The sequence below is a fragment of the Saccostrea echinata genome, unplaced genomic scaffold, assembly GCF_033153115.1.
Source record: "Saccostrea echinata isolate AGI-Se365-2 ecotype Australia unplaced genomic scaffold, CSIRO_AGI_Sech_v1 ptg000054l, whole genome shotgun sequence".
Classification (NCBI taxonomy): Eukaryota; Metazoa; Mollusca; class Bivalvia; order Ostreida; family Ostreidae; genus Saccostrea; species Saccostrea echinata.
Genome location: NW_026889803.1, coordinates 50,381,639 through 50,401,873, shown reverse-complemented (window position 1 = coordinate 50,401,873; position 20,235 = coordinate 50,381,639). Strand labels below are relative to the sequence as shown.

The window sequence follows — 20,235 nt, the reverse complement described above, 5'->3', positions numbered from 1 at the left end:
ACCATACAACAAAATAGGTACAACCATGGTGTCAAAAAGTTGCAGTTGCATATCAATAGGTAAATTTAATTTCCTGGATTTTCTAAGAGCAATATACATAGCTTTTCTGGCTTGTTGTACCAGATGTGACTTTGCATCATTAAAAGTACCTTTACTAGAAAAAATTATTCCAAGATATTGAAAGTTTCTAACAATTTCTAGTCTATCACCATTGTAAGTAAAATGTAAATTATCAGTGTTCATGTTAGAGCGAGAAAAAATAACAACTTTTGTTTTAAGAGAATTAACTTGCATCTTCCAAGTTTGACAGTACAAGTACATTGCATTTAAAGAAGCTTGCAGTTCAGCAGCTGACTCTGCTAAAATAACTGTATCATCAGCATACAACAACAAATACAAACGTAAATAAACAGTTATCTCGTCAGTATCTAATAAGTGAGCTGCCGTGTTCATATCTACAAGACCATTATAGGCATGTGACATAAATTCAACCAAATCATTAAGGAAAATGGCAAACAGAACAGGTGATAAATTTTCACCTTGACGTACACCAATATTTGAAATAAAAAAATTGGAACAAGAACTGCCTTGCCTTACACAAGACTTTGCATTACTGTATATATTTTGTATTATTTTTAACATATTTCCATCTATAGAATGTTTCAACATTTTTTGCCATAAATAAGCCCTTCGTACAGTGTCAAATGCTTTACGATAATCAACAAAAGCACAATACAATTTTCTACCTCTATGTAAATACAAATCAATTAAACATTTAAGATTAAATATATGATCTGTTGTGCTATAGCCTTTTCTAAACCCTGCTTGTTCTTCACAGAGCATGCCAGAGTTTTCTAAATATTTATGCAACCTATTATTTAAGATACAAGTGAACAATTTTCCGTAACAGCTTAGAATGGTAATACCACGATAATTATCTACATCATTAGGATCTCCTTTGTTTTTGTATATTGGACAAATATAACCTTCCGACCAACTGTCAGGCACAATACCAGCCATGAAAACAATATTAAAAACTTTTACAAATACAGGCATTAATTTTGCAGTTGTATTTTTCAAGAATTCATTCAATATAAGATCCCCACCACATGCTTTGTTGTTTTTCAGTGATTTTATAGCATTTAACACTTCCGTTTCAGTAATAGCTTGGTTCAATTCAATATTAAAATCAGTTACATTAGGAAGCTGATTGACATCATCATCAGAATCATTATCTAAAGCATTCATATTCTTAAAATGATCATAGAAAACATCAAGAGCAATTTTTCCAACATTTTTACTACCCTTTCTGTCACATTTATTCAATAACGACCAATATGCTTTCGCATCAGTACTTCGTAAATTTCTCAGTTTGTTAATAAAATTTTTCTGATATTCTCTAAACTGTTTATTTAAAGTTTTTTTATAGTCTCTACTACTTTGTAATAAACTCTGTTCTGTCTCAGCTCTTTTAAGTCTCCAATGGAGATTTCTACACTTGTGATACTCTTTACGTTTCAAATAACATTCTTTGTTGAAATAGGGTTTACATAGTTTAGAACTTACAGACCTCTGCACATTGTTATTAGTCACAATAAACATATCTGCCTTTTCTGCTGCATTCTTGATTATAGAATTACAATTAGTAACAACCTGATTTACAAAACCAATATCGACTTGATTCATGTCAACATTCTCAAGATTCATAAGCAATTCATTTATACTCTCTTCACTTAAATTTTCAATAAATACATGTGCATTGTTACTTTTCCACTTTGGTTTTAAAACAACTTGATTTTCTACAGTATTTTCTTTAAACTTACAAGAAAGCTCATTTATATCTGTTTTTGTCATAAACACAGTATCAAAGCGCACAATAACAGGACAATGCATATCACTCAACACAGGATCAAAATTACAAATTTTGAAAGAAGAAATACTATCAAATAAAGATGGAGACACAATAACATAGTCAATAACGGTATCTTTACTTGTGGTTGCAGCACCTACAAAACTATCATCACTGATTCTACCATTTGCAATATATATATCTAAGCTTTTACAAACTTCAAGTAGTTTATTTCCATAATTATCAACACGCTTGTCCTTTGAATACCTCTGTATTGGAATACCGAATTCGTATAAGGAATTTAAACTGTTCATATCCTTCCTGGAGTCTTCATCAATCAGCAGATTATCGAGAATAGTGTCATTTACAATAATGTAGACTGCAAGAGACCCTGTATGAGCATTAAAGTCTCCAAGTAGGCACACTTGGTAATTTTTATCAACTGTAACTAACTTATTAACAATTTCATCAAACATATCAACAGAACTATAAGGACTATTTTCTGGGGGAATATATACAACCCCAAATAAAGTGTCATGTTGCATAATATTTTCAACAGAGAATAAGAAAATGCATTGACTAGATGTATCAACGACCTTAACATATCTATAAATTTCACTTTTGACAAAAACTGCAATACCACCTGATTTATGTTTACAATTCTGACGAATGATTGGTGGTAGTAATTCATAATTATGAATACCTATATCATCATAAACACAATTTTAGTTTCAGTGAAGCATAAAATATCAAATTGTGAAACATATTCAATGAAATCAGGGGTTCTAATTTTAGACACTATCCCACATACATTCAAATGCAACACTTTAATCTGCTTATCAGATTTCTGAAATTTACAAATTGGTACAGTAGCATTTTCACCAGAGTCTTCTTCATTTGTATCATCGTCTTTACAACGCAAATCACCGGAACTTCCTTCCTCATCCTAAAGCACGCTTTCTGACAGTCCCAAGGCTTTAAAATCAATCGCATCAATTCCCAGCTTAAAGAGATCATCTGGTGTATCGACCACTTCCTTCTTGTCATCCTGAAGGGTGCAGATTATTTTCCCATCTTTTGGAAATGCAGATTTAACCTGGCTTTGCTTCTTTACATATTGTAGCAATTTGAACTTCAACTGGGTCAGATCTTCGGAAATGAATACTTTTTCAAATTGTTCTGTTTTTCGAAGATCGAACCGGTTACGAAGTAATTGGTGTCTAGGTTCACGCTGTACAAACCTTACTATGATTTGTCTCATTTTCCCTGTGCGTTTTTGCCCCATCCTATGGATGTCGTTTATGTTTTCTGGTTTGATTTTTACGTTTATTGCATCACCTATTTCTATTAATGTCTTTATCAAGTGTTCACCTTGCTCCCCCTCCATTTCCGGTACATTTGAAATACGAATATTTTCACGCCTGGAGTATTGGTTTTGAGAGTCAGAACTATATGAAATTTTTCTCACCTCAGCACTAAGTTTCATTATCGCCGTTTCATGGATGTCAAGTTTGTCGTTTCTTCTCGCGGAAATCATTACCTCGAGAACCGGCATCATTAAAGAAATTACTTTCACAGCTACCTTGTCTTCGCCAGACGCTTCAGCGCCTTCCTGCTTCAGATGTTCATTCACAGCTTCCACTGTTTCATGAATATTAACTTCACTCTCTAAAAGTTCTGAACATTTGGGAATACATGTACTATGCTTTAAGGGAAGTTATTCCCCTTTTTATCCAGAAATGATATTTTATCAACGTAAATAATGTATTTGATGGGTAAATTGAATAAGAGAATTATACAATAATTTGTAATTTACAGTATAAAAATACTTTTATAGTTTTTCATAGTCAGGATGACTTTAAAATAAGAGATAAATGAAAAGGAGTCAAAGATACCTTTTATATGTACATTAAATATTCTAAGACCAAGAGAAGCCAATATGATATGGGGATTTTACCAGATGATTATTTTCTATGCTAAAGCAATGTTAATTGTGAAACACTGCAGATTACACTGGCATATACAATCATGCAAGTTTCTGAGTTGCTGCTGATTTACCACACTTAATATACTAACTATTTTGTTGATCCATGGTCATCTCTTGTTTAATTATTATTTACCATTCCATGGATCCTTTACACGGTCATATTATACTCAGGTGACCCTTAAAGCCCTTGGACCTCTTGTTAATATGGAGAGAGAATAGTGCCCGTACACTGCAAATGAATGTAGAATTAGGTCAAAGAGCGAATGAATGGTGATTTGTTGCATGTACATAATTTGTGTTGTGGTGCATGTGATGGATTATCAATGTCTTTGTGAAGAAAGGCTTTCAAAAAGTTAGGTAGAAGAATGGAACACCTTACACATGCATATTTCATGTGGCATGTTCAAAAACAATAATTTATGAATGAAAAGTCTGTGTACCTTGTCCATTACCTGATATAAGTATTTTCAGGTACCCTCTAAGGCATGGGACCCCCAAGTTTTTATGCTTCAAATTTCTGGCCAAACAGAAAATCGCTTTATTTTAAACATTGAACTTCTTATGTTTTAATTATAGTGCAAAAATCACCTTATGTTCAATTCGACCTTGTCAAATAAAATAGATACAATAATCCAAAATGTATTCATTTTTCTTTAATTTTGTGTCGAATGTAATGACGCAAAATGTATTAATCGCTGTTTATCTTTACACAGAAGTATCATTTTTACCGTGATGAGGGAAATGTACTGGTAATTTCTTTCATTCAATAAACATTTCTTAAACCCATTTAAAAGATAGGTTCAGCATTGAAAGAACGATATTCTGAATTTTTTTGTTGTTTTTTTTTTTGTGAGAAAAATGTATATTAAAAAAGCTTTATTTGCAATGTAGAATTCCATAGCAAGGAGATATTTTAGAGTTTAAAATTTGCGGTTAATAAATGCATTAGCTTCAGGAATTCCATATACAACAGCTAACTGCTTACTGCCAACTACTCACTGCTTACTGCCAACTGCCACTGCTTATAGATGATATTGCCTTGTGCTGTAATTGATATTATCGACAGAGTAATTTAAGTCTTTACATTGTGAACTAAAAACCTTCATAGTAGTAAAACAGTGAGTCCTTCATTAATTTTTTTTTCTAAAATTCATGTTTTGTAAAAATTAATTACGAAAAATAAAGCAGATAATCTTATGTATCTATCGTAGTCCGATGTTTTTTTTTTTTTTTTTTTTTTTTTTTTTTTTTTTGAATTCACACAATTTAAAACAATCTGCAATAATCTGAATTCTTTGAATTTTTATGCTTTAATTTAACACATGACTGTATAAGATTATCTAGTAAATAATGCCTTGTGGCTTGTGGCTTGTATTGAAGTAAAACATCGGCTTGTGCATATAACAGTGACAAGATGCATGTAGTTCGGCAGAGGACAACTCTCGTTTTTTGCACTTATTAGTTTGCATATTTTTGGTTTACAATATGTGAATTTTTTTTCAGTAATCATACATTGAACTATACGTATAGAGTGAAACATACAGGGTGAGGGATATGAAAATTAATCGTTTGCTATCAAAATATTTTCAGTAAGATTACCATAAATAGGAGTCAACAAAATATGTATCTAAATTGGTCACCAATAAGATTTTTTTTTTAAATTTCAAAACGTGTACATTAAAAAAAACCATAGAGGCAAAACACCTATATTAACATATGGCTATAAATAATGCATCACAATGATGTAGATAATGAATGTCGCACCTGTTCTGTCTGGAATATGTATTACCTATTGGCAGGATGGCGGACCATGCATCAGCTGTAGATCTGGTGTCACCCTTCCCTGTGAAGTGTCTGCATCAAAGCGAGAGATACATACCGACCGATAAAAACATAGACCCCTGGGCACTGGCCACGCCCACAGCGGGTTTACTCAGGGACAGTATACAAAACTAGTATAAATCATTGACAAGAAATAATAAGTAAAACACATTCAATTACGTTTACTTTTCAAATAAGAAGTACAAAATTATTTCAGTTGTAAAGTTTTTAAAATTCAATAAAAAAATGTTTCAAGCAAGATGTTTAAAAAAATGTTCAATTTATGAAATTCAAAATAACAGAGCTGTTTTCACGGAGCCTTTTTCTACATTTGCTAACAAACTGTTCAATATGTGGCTTAAAAATAACTAAATCTCATTGATTCTGGAGTGATATTGGACACAGCTTAACATAGACTTTTTATATGGTCCCTCGGTTGTCTTCACATTAATTCTCCGGGAAAGTGGCTTTTTGGAACAGTTTCAAGGTGGGAAAAGAAAAGTCTTGGAAATATTACTTATGTAGTAAAATGTAAGTATAAATATAATCTATATTAAAACCCACTTAATCACAAAAGTACAGACTACATAGTAATGACATAAGTGAGTAATTCATCATAAGAGGTTTTCAAATAAAAGTAATTTATTACGAGAGGTTTTCAAATAACGTAGATTAAGAATAATTCCTTGTTACTATTCTCGCAAAGTTATAAGGATAAAACTCACTTGTGCTACAGATTTTTTTCAGCTTCATTGTTTAGCTTTTAATATCTGAATTATTTTTCCTTTTAAACTGAACACCTCCGAATGTATTAAGAACTTGAGTCGGGGTTAAGAGGCACAATATATATAGAGAGAAAAAAACAATCAGTTTCAAATTCAAACAATGGACATTGTCAATTTATATTTGTTGAAATGCTAGTAGTTCATATATATGAAAATAACTATTCTGATTTGCACAATAAGTACAAAAATATTAAAAATGCGTCTTCTCCAGTGTTTCTTATATATCTGCAGATCTGTAGCTCGCTGGTCAGAAAAAATTGGGATAAACAACCTAAGACCTATGTAGTGTCACCAAATGAAAAAAAAAATATTGTGTATTTTTTGCGCACAAAAGTGCTCTTTTTTTCTCGATTATTTCTTCGTATATTTAAGCTGCCATCTCTAAATACCACTAACTGTGTGTTCCTAACATATTCTTTTACTACTTCCACAACAAAACATTCCCCAAACCGTTATAAATAGCCCTATTGGACCTGACATTGAAACCATCGAAAATTTTGCCTATCATGCCGTATTTCTGGGTGGCAAGATAATTGGGCCCAACGCTCCCAATGACTACACGACTTGTACATTCAGTTTTGTTGTAGAATTCGAAGTTGTAAAAAATGTTAGGAGCACACGGTTAGTAATATTTTGAGATGACAGTTTAAATATGGAGAAATAAACCGAGAAACAGCGCACTTTTGCACAATAGATATACACTTTTTTCAGTGGGTGGCTCTATAGCTCTTTGGTCGTCCATCCCAATTTTCAGACCAATTGCAACGGGCCACAGTCTGAAGATAGTATTTCATAGCCCAAAGAAAATTACTGTGTTTTGAGAAAAACTGTTAGTTACTATGGAATGCAGATAAAAACACTGTGGAGAGCACAATCCATTCTAAAATACCAAAATTCGATGCTCCTCGAGAAGAAAAGGATGGTTTTACTACAATTAGGCACCTTCAATCAATAATTACTAGTATTTTCTGAAAGCAGAGAATATGTATAACAAAAGATTATTCTTTAAAATCTCTAGAGTTAAGTTTTTGTAAAAGAATTTGCTAGTGTGTCCTAGCCACAGAAGGTGTTATTTTCCCCTTTATAGTGGATTCCAATACATGCCGAAATGCGGCATCATCATTAAATAAAGCAAAGAATAACATACTAGTATTTAGAGACAATATTTACTTACTGGGATGTATGTGGTATTCTTCAGATGACTTACAATCCTAATACTTGGAACTTCAAACCCAGTAACTTCCCTGCATTTATGGACTATCGCATGCTGGACAGTGATGGTTTTCGCAGCGGAAGTACATTTAACCGTGTGCCGTCATTCCGTAATCGTACGTACAACATACCAGTGACCATTGAGAGATCTCCCTCTGTACCAGTGCTTAGGACATCAGAACCTTACCGCCCAGAATGGACCTCAACGATACGACCACTCACTGATCGGAACACTACATTTCCATCGGAGCCGAACATGCCAGGTAGACATAATATTTTTATTCAATATTGTTCAAAAAGTCTATTTTATTTGAGACGTCTGAATACCTCGAATGTCAACTTTAAACGAAATTTCGTCCTTCCGTCTTCGGTGAGTTACTCATTATTCTTCATCTTTCCTAAGTCTCCAGACTTATTCAACAAATGTAAAGCGGAACATATCCTAATTAGAAATCCAAATTTAAAGACAATATCCTAATTAGAGACGTGAAAGTAAAGAGAACAATATCTTGATATGAAATACAGATGAAAAGAGGAAAATAATTAGAGACCCAGAAGACAAAGGAGACAAAATCTTAACTAGAGACCCTAAACGCAAAGAGTACAATATCTTTAATAGAGACGGAAAATGCCAGGAGGACAATGGCTTAATTAGAAACCCAAATGTAAAGAGGACAATGTCTTAACTAGAGACCCAAAATGCAAAGAGGACAATATCTTCTGTAGAGACCTATGTGTAAAGAGGACAATATATTTATTGGATCCCAAAATGCAAAGAAGATAATAATATGAGGACCTTAGATCATCGATTTTAAAAGGTCCTAAATATAGGGAACCCCGATCCTTCAACTGGCGTCGGAATTTCATAAATATTATGGATTCTGTCGAGGATTACGCCAGGCGATGGGCCAGACATGAAAAAGAAGACCATGACACGTTGTCAGAATGGATTAAGTGTATCAGTTGTATGCTAAAATCGCGCATTAAAAGATTAAGGGGCAATGTGAGAACCATCTATCCTTCTGTATTCAATAATCAAGAAGTGAAAAAAGAATTAAATAGATTACAGGATCAGTACGTACTGGTCCCTGCTGACAAAGCAGGTAACAACATTGTCTTTGTTTGTAAGGCTCATTATATTAAATGTATTTTAGAGGAACTTGGATTTAATTCTACAAGTGGTAATCCAACTTATACTCATAGTTCCCTTTCTAAGGAAGAAATTCTTCAAAATCATATAACAGTTTTGAATATTTTTAATATTCCAAACAACCAAAATGAATTTGAATTACCATATCTATATTGGATTCCGAAACTTCATAAAAATCCTTACAAAGAAAGGTACATAGCTGGTTCCAGTAAATGTTCAACCAAGCCTCTTTCTTTACTCCTCACAAAGATATTAACAGTAGTGAAGGAGAAAGAGTACTGTGCAACAATATATTCGAGAAGTGGTGTAAATCAGATATGGACACTTAATAATTCCAAGGAACTTTTGGACAATTTGAAATCACAAGAATTTACCAAAATCAACAGCTTAAAAACTTACGACTTTTCAACTTTATACACAACCATTCCCCACGATAAATTAAAGTCCAGGCATTTTGATATCATTGACAGCTGCTTTTTCAATAAAAATGGACCTCGTAAATTTACTTACCTTGTCATTGGTCATTTGCAAAATTATTTTGTTAAAAAACAATCTGATTGTACACACAAGTACTCTGAAGTTGACATTAAAAAGATGCTTGCGTTTCTGTTTGACAATATCTATGTGGTTTTTGGAGACCAGGTCTTCCAACAATCTATTGGAATTCCCATGGGTACCAATTGCCCCCCCCCCCCGTTATTAGCAGACCTTTTTTTGTATTCATATGAAGCAGATTTTGTCCAAAATCTTATGCTGTGGCCTTCAACTCGACATTTAGATATATCGACGACGTATTGTCAATTAACAATGGCTATTTCCATTCTTATGACGATACGATATATCTCGGTGAGCTTGAGAAAAAAGATACCACAGAGTCTGACACATCTGTTTCATATTTGGATATTTTACTTGAAAAAGACGTTAATGGTAATCTAACAACCAAGCTTTATGATAAACGTGATGACTTTAACTTTTCAATCGACAACTTCCTTTACTTATGCAGCAATATACCTTCATCACCTGCATACGGGGTTTATCTCTCTCAGTTGATTCGATACGCAAGAGCATGCTCTACGTATGTACAATTTCTAAAACGAGGTAAATTATTGACAAACAAGTTGATGAAACAAGAATTTCAGCAGTCTCGTTTGAAGTCATCATTTCGTAAGTTCGATGGTCGATACAATGACCTTGACAGCAAATACAATTTATCATTGAGTTAAATGCTGACTGACATTTTCATACTAATTGTTAGGCCATTATTTACACACTGAATTGTCGACGGATTTTTCCGTTATTTCCCGATCATGACAAGGAGCACACGGTGGGTGTGACCAGTCGGCAGGGGATGCTCATGGCACCTCATCCCACCTCATCCCACCTCTGATGTTTTGGAGGTCCGTGTTTGCTCTGCTCCTATTTTGTATTGTTTAATGGACTTTGAGCTTGAATACTGTTCGTTATCTCCATATATTTCATTCTTTGTAAGATGGTTTTTTTCTTGTGGATTTCTTGTTTCATTACAGTCGATAGAACCAACTTTAACATCGATGAATCTGGAAGTGACGACGTTGCTGCTGGTCGTGCTAGGATCACCTCCATTGACGTTCTGAGCGACGAGAATGGTCGATCGCACCATACAGAGAAATACGATCTTGTCCAGGCCGGAGGTCTGGTAGTAAGGAGGGGGCAGTCGTTCAACCTAGTTATGCACTTCGACAAAAAGTTTAGCCTCAAGAAAAATACCATTCGACTTGTCTTCAAAGCTGGTACGTTGTCAGTATACTATTCTTCGAAACTGAAATGGTCTTCATCTCAAGTGAAAAAGAAAACTTCGAAATGAACAGGAAAAAAAAAGCATTAAGAATTATGCAAATCCATATCAGATATATTTATTACTGGATGTAAAAAAAAATAGAATAAAATAATGTCATTCGTTATCATTCTTAAAACTTATATTTTTGAATAATTATAGATTGATTAGTAATTTAATTCGAAAATTTCTTTTACATGTACTTTTAACTACAGGACCGAATCCCAAGCCCGGCAAAGGGACGCATGTCCAGTGCTTGCTACAGTCTGAACGTAAACCAACTGGTCCCAGCGAATGGACGGCTGTTCTGAAGGGAAGACACAAGGAAAATAGCGTAGTAGTTATGGTGACGCCGCCAGCAGACTGTATTGTAGCAGAATGGCGACTAACAGTGGAAAATATTGTACCAGATGATGTGAAACCACGTGCCCTGAAATATACTATGAAAAAGAGTATTTTTATTCTCTTTAATCCTTGGTGTAAAGGTATGCATAATTATTCCAGCTAAACAGAGATACACTAAATGTCTGAAGGACGTGTCTGATTATTATCAAATTTCATATACATTGTCTGGATTTCAGAGGATGATACCTACTTTCCGGACATGAGCAAACTAAACGAATACATTCTTAACGACAGTGGGGTTATCTTTAATGGGGATTCAAAGTACATCGATCAAAAGCCTTGGTTTTACGGTCAGGTCAGTCATCGGAACCTGTATTCGTCATCTTTGATGAGAAATCCTCAAGAGAGCAATTCTAGGTTTTCAATTATATAATTTTCAAAAAATAAAACCTTTTCTCAGAGTTATTAAACAACTACTATTCTTTGAGGAATTATTTCAGTTTGAGTCTGACGTACTGGAAGCTTCCTTGATGTGTGTTCAGTTAGGATTTGACTCTCGGTTTGGATACGCCATGTCTAACCCAATCCGTGTGTCCAGAATCATATCCAAGATTGTAAGTAAATGTGCTATAACTGTGACACTGTATTGTACATAAGCCTGTTGGCAACAAAACCTATATTTTTGGTTGAGGAGTATCTTTGCATCCTTTAGTATGATCATATAATCATCTAACAATCTCACGACGGTACAAAGTATTAAATACCCGGTATATGAACTAACTTGCACATTAGCTGAACAGATCAGTGATTTTAAGAACAATATTGGTAAAGAAAACTGTTAAAAGGTATATATCCCCCCCCCCAAAAAAAAAGACTTGAGAAAGCTTTAAATTGTATTTCAACTCACTTGACGATGCATTAGACTGCTTAGATTTGCATTAATAAATGATTTTTTAGGCACCTTATTTGCAGAAACTTATAAAATGACTATTATTCTATCAGTTGATGATTTTAGGTGAATGTTAATCAGGATAATGGTGTGTTGGTGGGTAACTGGAGTGGGGACTATAGAGAGGGGAAGAACCCGTCCTCTTGGAACGGAAGTGTGATCATCTTAAGACAGTTCCTCAAGTCAAGGAGGCCTGTTAAATGGGGACAATGCTTCACCTTCGCCGGAGTCGTGACGACCAGTAAGAAGTCTGATCATGTCTGTCAAAATATAAAAGACGGCATCATTAGTGAATGTCTTAAACAAGATGCTTGAACACTCATCGTTCTTTGCAGGCCACAAATTTCGTTTGCATAGAAAAGCTTTCTCATTACTATGAACTGGATACATTTCTACATTTTATGTAAACTTACATATATTATGATATTGCAATGAAAAATGAATAGCTTTCAACATTTCTCTCATACCTACCAAGCCTTCTAATTTGTTACATGTAGTTTGCCGAGCTCTGGGATTGCCCTGCCGCACCATCACAAACTTCTCCTCCGCTCACGACACGGATGGAAACATCAAGATAGACATCTATGTAGACGCCAACAGGAGGGAGGTGGTGCCCCCGAATCAAGAGAGGGATAGTATCTGGTAAGTCACCAACAGGAGGGAGGTGGTGCCCTAAAATCAGGAGAGTGAGAGTATCTGATAAGTTACCAACAGGAGGTAGGGGTTTCCCAAATCAGGAAAGGAAGAGTATCTGGTAAGTCACAAACAGGTGAAAGGTGACGCCCTGAATGAGGAGAGTATCTGGTAGGTCGTCAACAGGAGGGAAGTGGTACCCCCATATCAGGAGATGGAGAGTATCTGGTAAGTCACAAACAGAAGGGAAGTGGTGCCCCCCCCCCCAAATCAGGAGAGAGAGAGAGTATCTGGTAAGTCATTCACAGGAGGAATGTGGTGCTCCCCAAATCAGCAGAGTAAGAGTATCGGGTAAGTCACAAACAGAAGGGACGTGGTGCCCCCCCCCCCCCCCAAATCAGGAGAGGGAGAGTATCCAGTAAGTCACAAACAGGAGGAAGGTGGCACCCTGAATCAGGAGAATATCTGCTAGGTCCAGAATAGGAGGTAGGTGGTGCCCCCAAATCAGGAGAGTATCTGGTAGGTCGCCAACAGGAGGGAGGTGGTGTCCCCAAATCAGGAGAGGAAGAGTATCTGGTAAATCACCAGCAGGAGGGAGTTTGTGCCCCCGAATGAGGAGAGTATCTGGTAGGTCACCAACAGGAGGGAGGTCGTGACCTCATTTTAGAAGCTTTAAGAGAGACAGTATTTGGTGAGTTTTAGGACGGATATCTTAGATGTCTTTAATTTACTCAACATTGAACATGGCATGGATTCTGGATTTTTTAGGGTTTTCCCTCAGAACTATACTATGAAGTAATAACTGCTTTGTCCGAGGAATAAAACTCTCTTAGCAAAATACTGCAGTTGAAATGCACATGAGATCTAAAATAATTGTATTATATCAAATAATTAATTATATCAAAGAAAAAAGGATTCGTATATTTCAAATTAAATAAAGAAACGGATAAATTAAACTTTTAATTGATCATTTACATGTACTATGGAGAAAAATCTCTTGCATGTGTTTATGTGAGGCGATGATTATAGGAATTCCCATTGCTGGAACGAGGTTTGGATGGAGAGGCGCGATCTTCCCTCTGGATATGGCGGCTGGCAGATAATTGACGCCACTCCTCAGGAAGAAAGCTCTGGTACGGGCTAATCTTTTCTTAAAAATTGCTTATTACACTAATAGAAGAAGCAATACTCAGCAAGAGTAGCGATGTTTTAAAACTATTTAACTGATGAAAAAGAAATATATTTTGAATGAAAAATAAACTGTACGTACCAGAAACAGAGAGAGGGAGAGAGAGAGAATAAAGATACTAGTATATGATCCACTCATGATTTTCAATACAGTTTGTTTCTAGTTAAAATACAGAGACGTTTGGTTATGTTAATGTTACTAAGAGTATCTCTAGTACCGGTCAATATAACGGAAAAGAGAAAAGCAATACATATATATTCTATAGAGATTCGCTAGACTTATGCTTTTTAGTGAACAAAGGCTGAACTTGACTATATACGAGGATCGTTCAATAAATAATGCAATAGGTCATCTAAAAGTAGGAAAGGTACGTAATACAAATTCTAAACATTTTCAATCCCTCAAATCATTCCCGTTATCCTTTACACATGTCTTAAGTCTTTGTAACCATGACCAGAAAACCTCAGCATACCCATCTTTAGGGATGTCCCAAAGACACTGATGAATATCACTTTCCATGACATATCTAATATTGTACAATCTTCCTTTGATTGTTTTCATGCATTTTTAGAATAAAAAGATCGCACAATGACTGAGATTTAGCGAATATGGGGGAAGGCAAAGCTCTGTAAACTTTCTTTTCTTCAAAATTTCATTTATTTCTCTGTGCTTATTTGCAGCAGCGTTGCCAGGTGCAAGAAAATTACCCTGGGAATGGCATTTGGACTTCCTTTGCAGGAAATCTGTTTATCTTTCCTCAGTCGAATTTGAACATAAAAGTTACCATTAATGGTACTTCCTTTGGGTGTACCTAATTATTTATTGAACCTCTTGAAAAAATGAAAACTAATAAAAACATGCTTGGAGCCCTTGTTTCTCTTTACATTAATAAGAACGATAGCTTTTTCTTTGATTCCACATCTTATTATTGTTCTTCCGTTTTTGGCTATAAAAACTGCACCCATGTTTCTTTATCATCACGCAAATTGAAGAAATATTCTATTTTGTTAAAATATTTGTGTTTAAGTAGACCGTTTGCACATTTAATTCGTATTTTTCTCTTAGGAAATTTTAAGAAAATAAGGCATATATCTGATAGAAATATTATTACATTCATTCCCGTTGTCACAATTCTATAAAATGTTATGACGATGAAATGCTTAGTGTTCTAGCAATGTCTTTGGATGTAAATCTGACATTTTCAGATATTATGTTGCACATTGCATCGATAATTTTTGGTGCCCCTACAAATTTCAATCGACTAGTTTGACTTTTATATTTAAACTCTCCTTTTTTACTTTTGAATTTCTGAATCAATCTGAAAATTAAACAGCGTTAAAGACTATTCTTTCCACATATAAAAATTATATCTTTAATATGAGTTCTTCGGCGATTTATGTAAAGAAGCACAGGATTCACATACGCTCTAATTTTGATCTTTTTTGCAGAGACCATTTTAAACAGTTTTCAGCTCAGTGTAGTGACCATGCATACTTTAAAAGTGAATGTCTTTGCGAGGACAATAGGAAAAATCATGGGGTTTTTTACGATTAGATGCTCTTTTGAATGTTTTAATTCTGAAAAAATAAAATTAAATAGATCTATTTTTACTATGATATACTGTTTGTTGCATTATTTATTGAACGACCCTCGTACACACATGTATTACTACTACGATACTAGTACTCCACATGAAATAATTGAATGTTAAAGGTTTCAACCAATGTGGTCCAGCATCACTTAAAGCAATAAAAGAAGGCAGGTGCGAACTGCTATATGATACGCCGTTTGTATTTGCGGAAGTAAATGCAGATAAAGTTGTTTGGGCCCGCGGAGAGGGCGGTAAATGGTCCATTGTTACTCTAGATCCTGCAGCGTAAGTATATCTTTCTTAAGAAAGAGTTAATTAATATTCAATATTTATATTCCAAGTCAAATTTTTCACATACATTTTAATTTCAAAATTAGAATAGGTAAGAATATTAGCACCAAAGTTCCTGATGGACTACCCATTAGAGGACGAGGATCTAGGATTCGTGAGGATATCACGAATGATTACAAATACCCAGACGGTAAGTATACATGGGATACACTCTTCAGTGACTGCCTAGCTTTACATTCTCTTAAATCTCTTTAAATTTAATAATTTTCTTCCAGAAATGTACGTGATTTTTTTTTCATGGAAATGGCTGAAAAGGGAAAGGGGGGGGGGTCAAAAGTAGTAAAAAAAAGTAGTTAAAAAAAATCAGCAGAGGAGTTCAAATTCAGACATTTGCATACTTGTTGTTACGCAAAGTATCGTGTATATTTGAATATTTTTCCTGAATGTTTGGATACTGAAAATGATAGTACATGTTCACTAAAATAATACTTCAGCGTCAGCTCGAGAAAGACTTGCGGTGAAGAAGGCAAGCCGTGCTCGGAACAGTAGTGCACCCTACATCAATGAAAACAAAGTGGTAAGTTATTTGACCTCTATAATGAATAGAAAACGTTTGAATTCGAGATTTACAGACAAAGAAAGTGTGCGATTGGCATCAAAGAAGCATACAATGAAAATGCAAAAAGTCATATATATAGGTATACATTCATGGCTGTACAGAATACATACAAACTACCGTGAAAGTGAAACGAACGTCAGAGCGTATGTATAGACCAATATTACAGCCTGTTGATTACATATTGAAATACCCAAACTGTGGGTGAAAAAGTCCCACAAATAAAGAATATTATTCATTTATTGACTGGGTTCAAGGGCAACATGTGTTTTGTCGGACCCAAGAACCAAACTGTTTCCCTGAGGCCGTTAGGTTGAAGGCAAACAAAATGGTTCGATTGAGGGATCGACAAAACGCATTTGCCCGATAATACAGTCAATAATTGTGTTGATATACCTTTTACTTTTTATTTTGACATATCTTTTGCTGTCTTCCATGTTTGCAATAATTGATAAGATAAAGCTGATCCCACCTATAGTTTGACGTAAAAACGTCATAGCGGTCCAATATCTCACCGACGGGTCCAATATCTCACTCAGTCCAATATCGATTTTTTTAACCTTTCAGAAAAAAAAAAAAAACATTAGAAATGTTAGACTTTTTATAGTAAAGATTTCAATTAGAAACAACTTAAAGATATAACAATGCAACTGTCTTACTCCTGGGGTATATTCACAATGGCAGGATGTATACTAGTATTTTATAATGTGATGACGTGTTTGTTTTTGAAAAGATGTTAATGATTACCAGTGCTAGCCATAAGAATCTAGCTGAAAGACGTTAATGATTACAAATGCTAGCCATAAAAGTTTAGCTATATTTTTAACAAATAAATAAAGAATCGACGGTCAAAAATACTCAGAACACCTTCAATGATATGTGCTTGATAAACCTCCTTTTAGGAAGATGTGCAATTTCACGGCTTTGTGGACAGAAATTATGTTAATCTTGGCCAGGACTTTGTCGTGAGTTTTTCTTTTACCAACACAGCAGCACTAACAAGGACGGTCACGGCTAAGATGATCTGCGAGGCCGTATTGTATACTGGGCGGCGACACCAAAAAATCAAAGAACAGTCGTATCAGTTACCTGTTGCACCTTCATCAAGTAGGTTACAATATAACTAAATAAATGATAAGTTGTATCAGTTTTGTATTTATCAATTCAGTCATTATAATAAGCTATTAAAACATACATATGACACTAGTGCTTTAAATCAGCTACTTCCAGTTGATGACCAGTCGTAGCCAATTGAAAAATCAGTATTTTTTGTCCATTAATCAGTAAATAGAACTTTGCACACATTTTTTAAATTAATATTTTTTTCATAAATTTAATTTATAGATGGAGAGATGTCAATGGAAATCTCCGCATCGGATTACCTCCACAAGATTACTGAAAATGTTGACCTCAAAGTTTCCATTGTTGCGGAGGTTCAGGAGACGGGTCAGATAGTCTCGTGGGAGGACGACTTCCGGCTCCTAAAACCGGCAATGGGCATTGAGGTTGATACCGTTATTTTCATTTCCATACAAACATATTTATGTATACATGATGAATGTGTGTAAAAGATACATGTATGGGCGTTTGCAGCTAAAGTTTTGATGTTGTAGGTACTTTCACCCTCTGTTGAGGTAAACAAGCCTTTCCAGTGTCAATTAAGGTTCCGGAACCCACTGAACACAATTCTTAGGAACTGTTCTATTAGTGTGGATGGACCTGGAATTGATGGAGAGTTCGATCAGAGAATCAGGTAACCCACGCAAAAACGATTTTACCGACTCTATGAATGAAATACAGCTGATGAGCATTGATTTGTGTCTTTTTTCAGAGATGTCTTTATTATAAGCTCTGAAGATCACCTTTGTTTTATTCTCATAGTAAAATTACTAATTACTAGTAATTTCAAAATTCATAACTTATGCACAAGGTGAATAAAACTCTACATGGTGTTCGATATGTAAATATTTGTAAGCCTGAAGCCTTTGGCTAATGTGAGGTAAGCCATTATATACAATTAATTTTAACATGTAGTATTTAATTAGTAGGCCATGAGTGATAGGGGTCTGAACTAGTTCACTGCTTAATTTGAAATTGCAGTGATGTAGCGCCGAGAACCGAATGGGTGGCGGAAATGACGATGACCCCGAGGACACCAGGCAGGAAACAAATTACTGTTACCTTCAACAGTGACCAAATCGACGATATCAACGGAACAGCTGATGTTTTGGTGTCTTCAAGAACCCATAAACATGGATATATGTTTGATTGTTTAAACTAATGATTCTGATAATTTTATGTAGTACTGATCTTTTTCGAGCACGTTCTACAAAATCTATTTTTGTAAAATTTCTTCTGAATGTATATTAGGATTGGATTCATACATTTTTCTTGATTTCTTCTATAAATTATAATGTTCACAGGATTATCGATTTGATCTTTCAATTAATGTAATTAACCAACATACACATCAAGTTAAACTGTTGTAAAATAATTCCTCGTTACTTTCAACAGAAAATTTCAATCGAAATCTTAAACTATAAATTGCTTGACTTACTATTTGGTCATGCGATCTCTATATCACAATATTTATGCTTGCAAGTATTTTACTGAGATGCTTATTATTGACTAACAAAGCTATATTTATATATATTTTTGTAATAAACACCTTTATTATTTAAATTTTTTTTTATATATAAAATGTCTTTTTGGGATTCATATCCCAGTCAATGAAAGTGAATTTGTTTTACCTTACCTATACAATGTTTAACCAAGCTCCTATCTTTACTCCGCACAAAAATATTACCTGCTGTGAAAGAGAAACTTCAGACGTACTTTGCTACATGTACAACATGTTCAAGAAGTGATGGAAATCAAATAAAGGTTCTCAAAACCTCCAAAGATGTTTAAAAGAAATAATTAAATACTAGACTTTTAAATATCATAAACAACTGCTTCTTCAATGAAAATGGAACTCGTAAATTTTCGTATCCTGTCTTTGGTCATCTACAATCTTACTTTGTTAAAAATCATTTTGATTCTAAACACTAATATTCTGAAGTTAACATTTAAAAGATGTTGGAATTTCTCAATGACAACATTTATGTAGTCTTTGGAGACCAGGGTTGCCAACAATCTGTTGGAATTCCGATAGGTACGTATTGTACTTGTTTATTAGCCAACCTGTTTTTAAATTCCTATGAAGCAGAATTTATTCAAAAACTTCTACCAAAGAAGAAGAAAACATTTGCTTTGGCCTCAGATATATCGAAGACGTTTTATCAATTAACAATTGTTACTTCCATTCATATGTCGACTCGATATATCCCACTGAATTCGAAATTAAAGATAACGCAGAGTCTGCAACATCTGTTTCATATTTGAATGTTTTACCGACTATTGACAATAAGGAACAATCAGGCCCGTAGGAAGCAATTTCACTTTGAGGGGGCACAACCCTACATTTTCAGTTGGGGGGGGGGGCACTATCAAGTACCAAAATTCCTTGACAAGCAAAAAAAAAAAAGGTCAGACGTTATTATTGAGGGGGCACAAGCATATAGTAGCTATGTTTTATATAGTAGTCTATATATCGGCAAAATTATTGGAGGGGGGCCGCACGCCCCCCCCCCCGTGCCCCCGGTTCCTACGGCCACGAACAACTAAGTTGTAAGACAAATGAGATTACCTCAGCTTTTCCATCGTCAACTTTCCTTAATTTATATAGTAATATTCCGCTATTCCTCATATGGTGTCTCCCAACATATTTGATACTCAAGAATATGCTCTGAGTGCGATAATTTTTTTACCCACTTCAGGCTTCTGGTGGGACCATAATATGTGATCAGTTTTATAATAGAATATATAGGAAGAAGAATCTGCTGATAAAGAAAAGAATCGCCATAGTTACTCGGGTAAGCGTTGTGGCCCATGGCCTTGGGCCTCTTTATCTTAGCGTGCTGTACCTTTTGTACCCAATTTACCCAGTGTTATCATTGTACGCT

General features: G+C 34.7%; 1 protein-coding gene across 1 annotated transcript; it reads left to right on the top strand.

Moving 5' to 3' along the window:
- The first annotated feature begins 5,636 nt into the window (after positions 1-5,636).
- On the top strand, positions 5,637-18,531 carry LOC133204984 (hemocyte protein-glutamine gamma-glutamyltransferase-like). The gene is made up of 16 exons (XM_061340724.1): positions 5,637-5,681; positions 7,641-7,917; positions 10,331-10,573; positions 10,833-11,102; positions 11,199-11,317; positions 11,463-11,576; positions 11,978-12,152; positions 12,409-12,553; positions 13,574-13,677; positions 15,447-15,609; positions 15,702-15,805; positions 16,110-16,192; positions 17,134-17,338; positions 17,576-17,736; positions 17,845-17,984; positions 18,332-18,531. Exons 1-16 carry the CDS (start codon positions 5,637-5,639, stop codon positions 18,510-18,512), a joined length of 2,529 nt encoding a protein of 842 aa, XP_061196708.1. The 3' UTR covers positions 18,513-18,531.
- The last annotated feature ends 1,704 nt before the right edge of the window (positions 18,532-20,235 follow it).

What these genes read in the sequence shown, in the direction of transcription:
- LOC133204984 (XM_061340724.1), top strand. Translation starts at nt 5,637, where the DNA reads ATGGCGGACCATGCATCAGCTGTAGATCTGGTGTCACCCTTCCCT. An exon ending in CCAGAATCATATCCAAGATT is followed by an intron (nt 11,577 to 11,977) that starts GTAAGTAAATGT and finishes TGATGATTTTAG; the next exon opens with GTGAATGTTAATCAGGATAA. An exon ending in AACCGGCAATGGGCATTGAG is followed by an intron (nt 17,737 to 17,844) that starts GTTGATACCGTT and finishes TTGATGTTGTAG; the next exon opens with GTACTTTCACCCTCTGTTGA.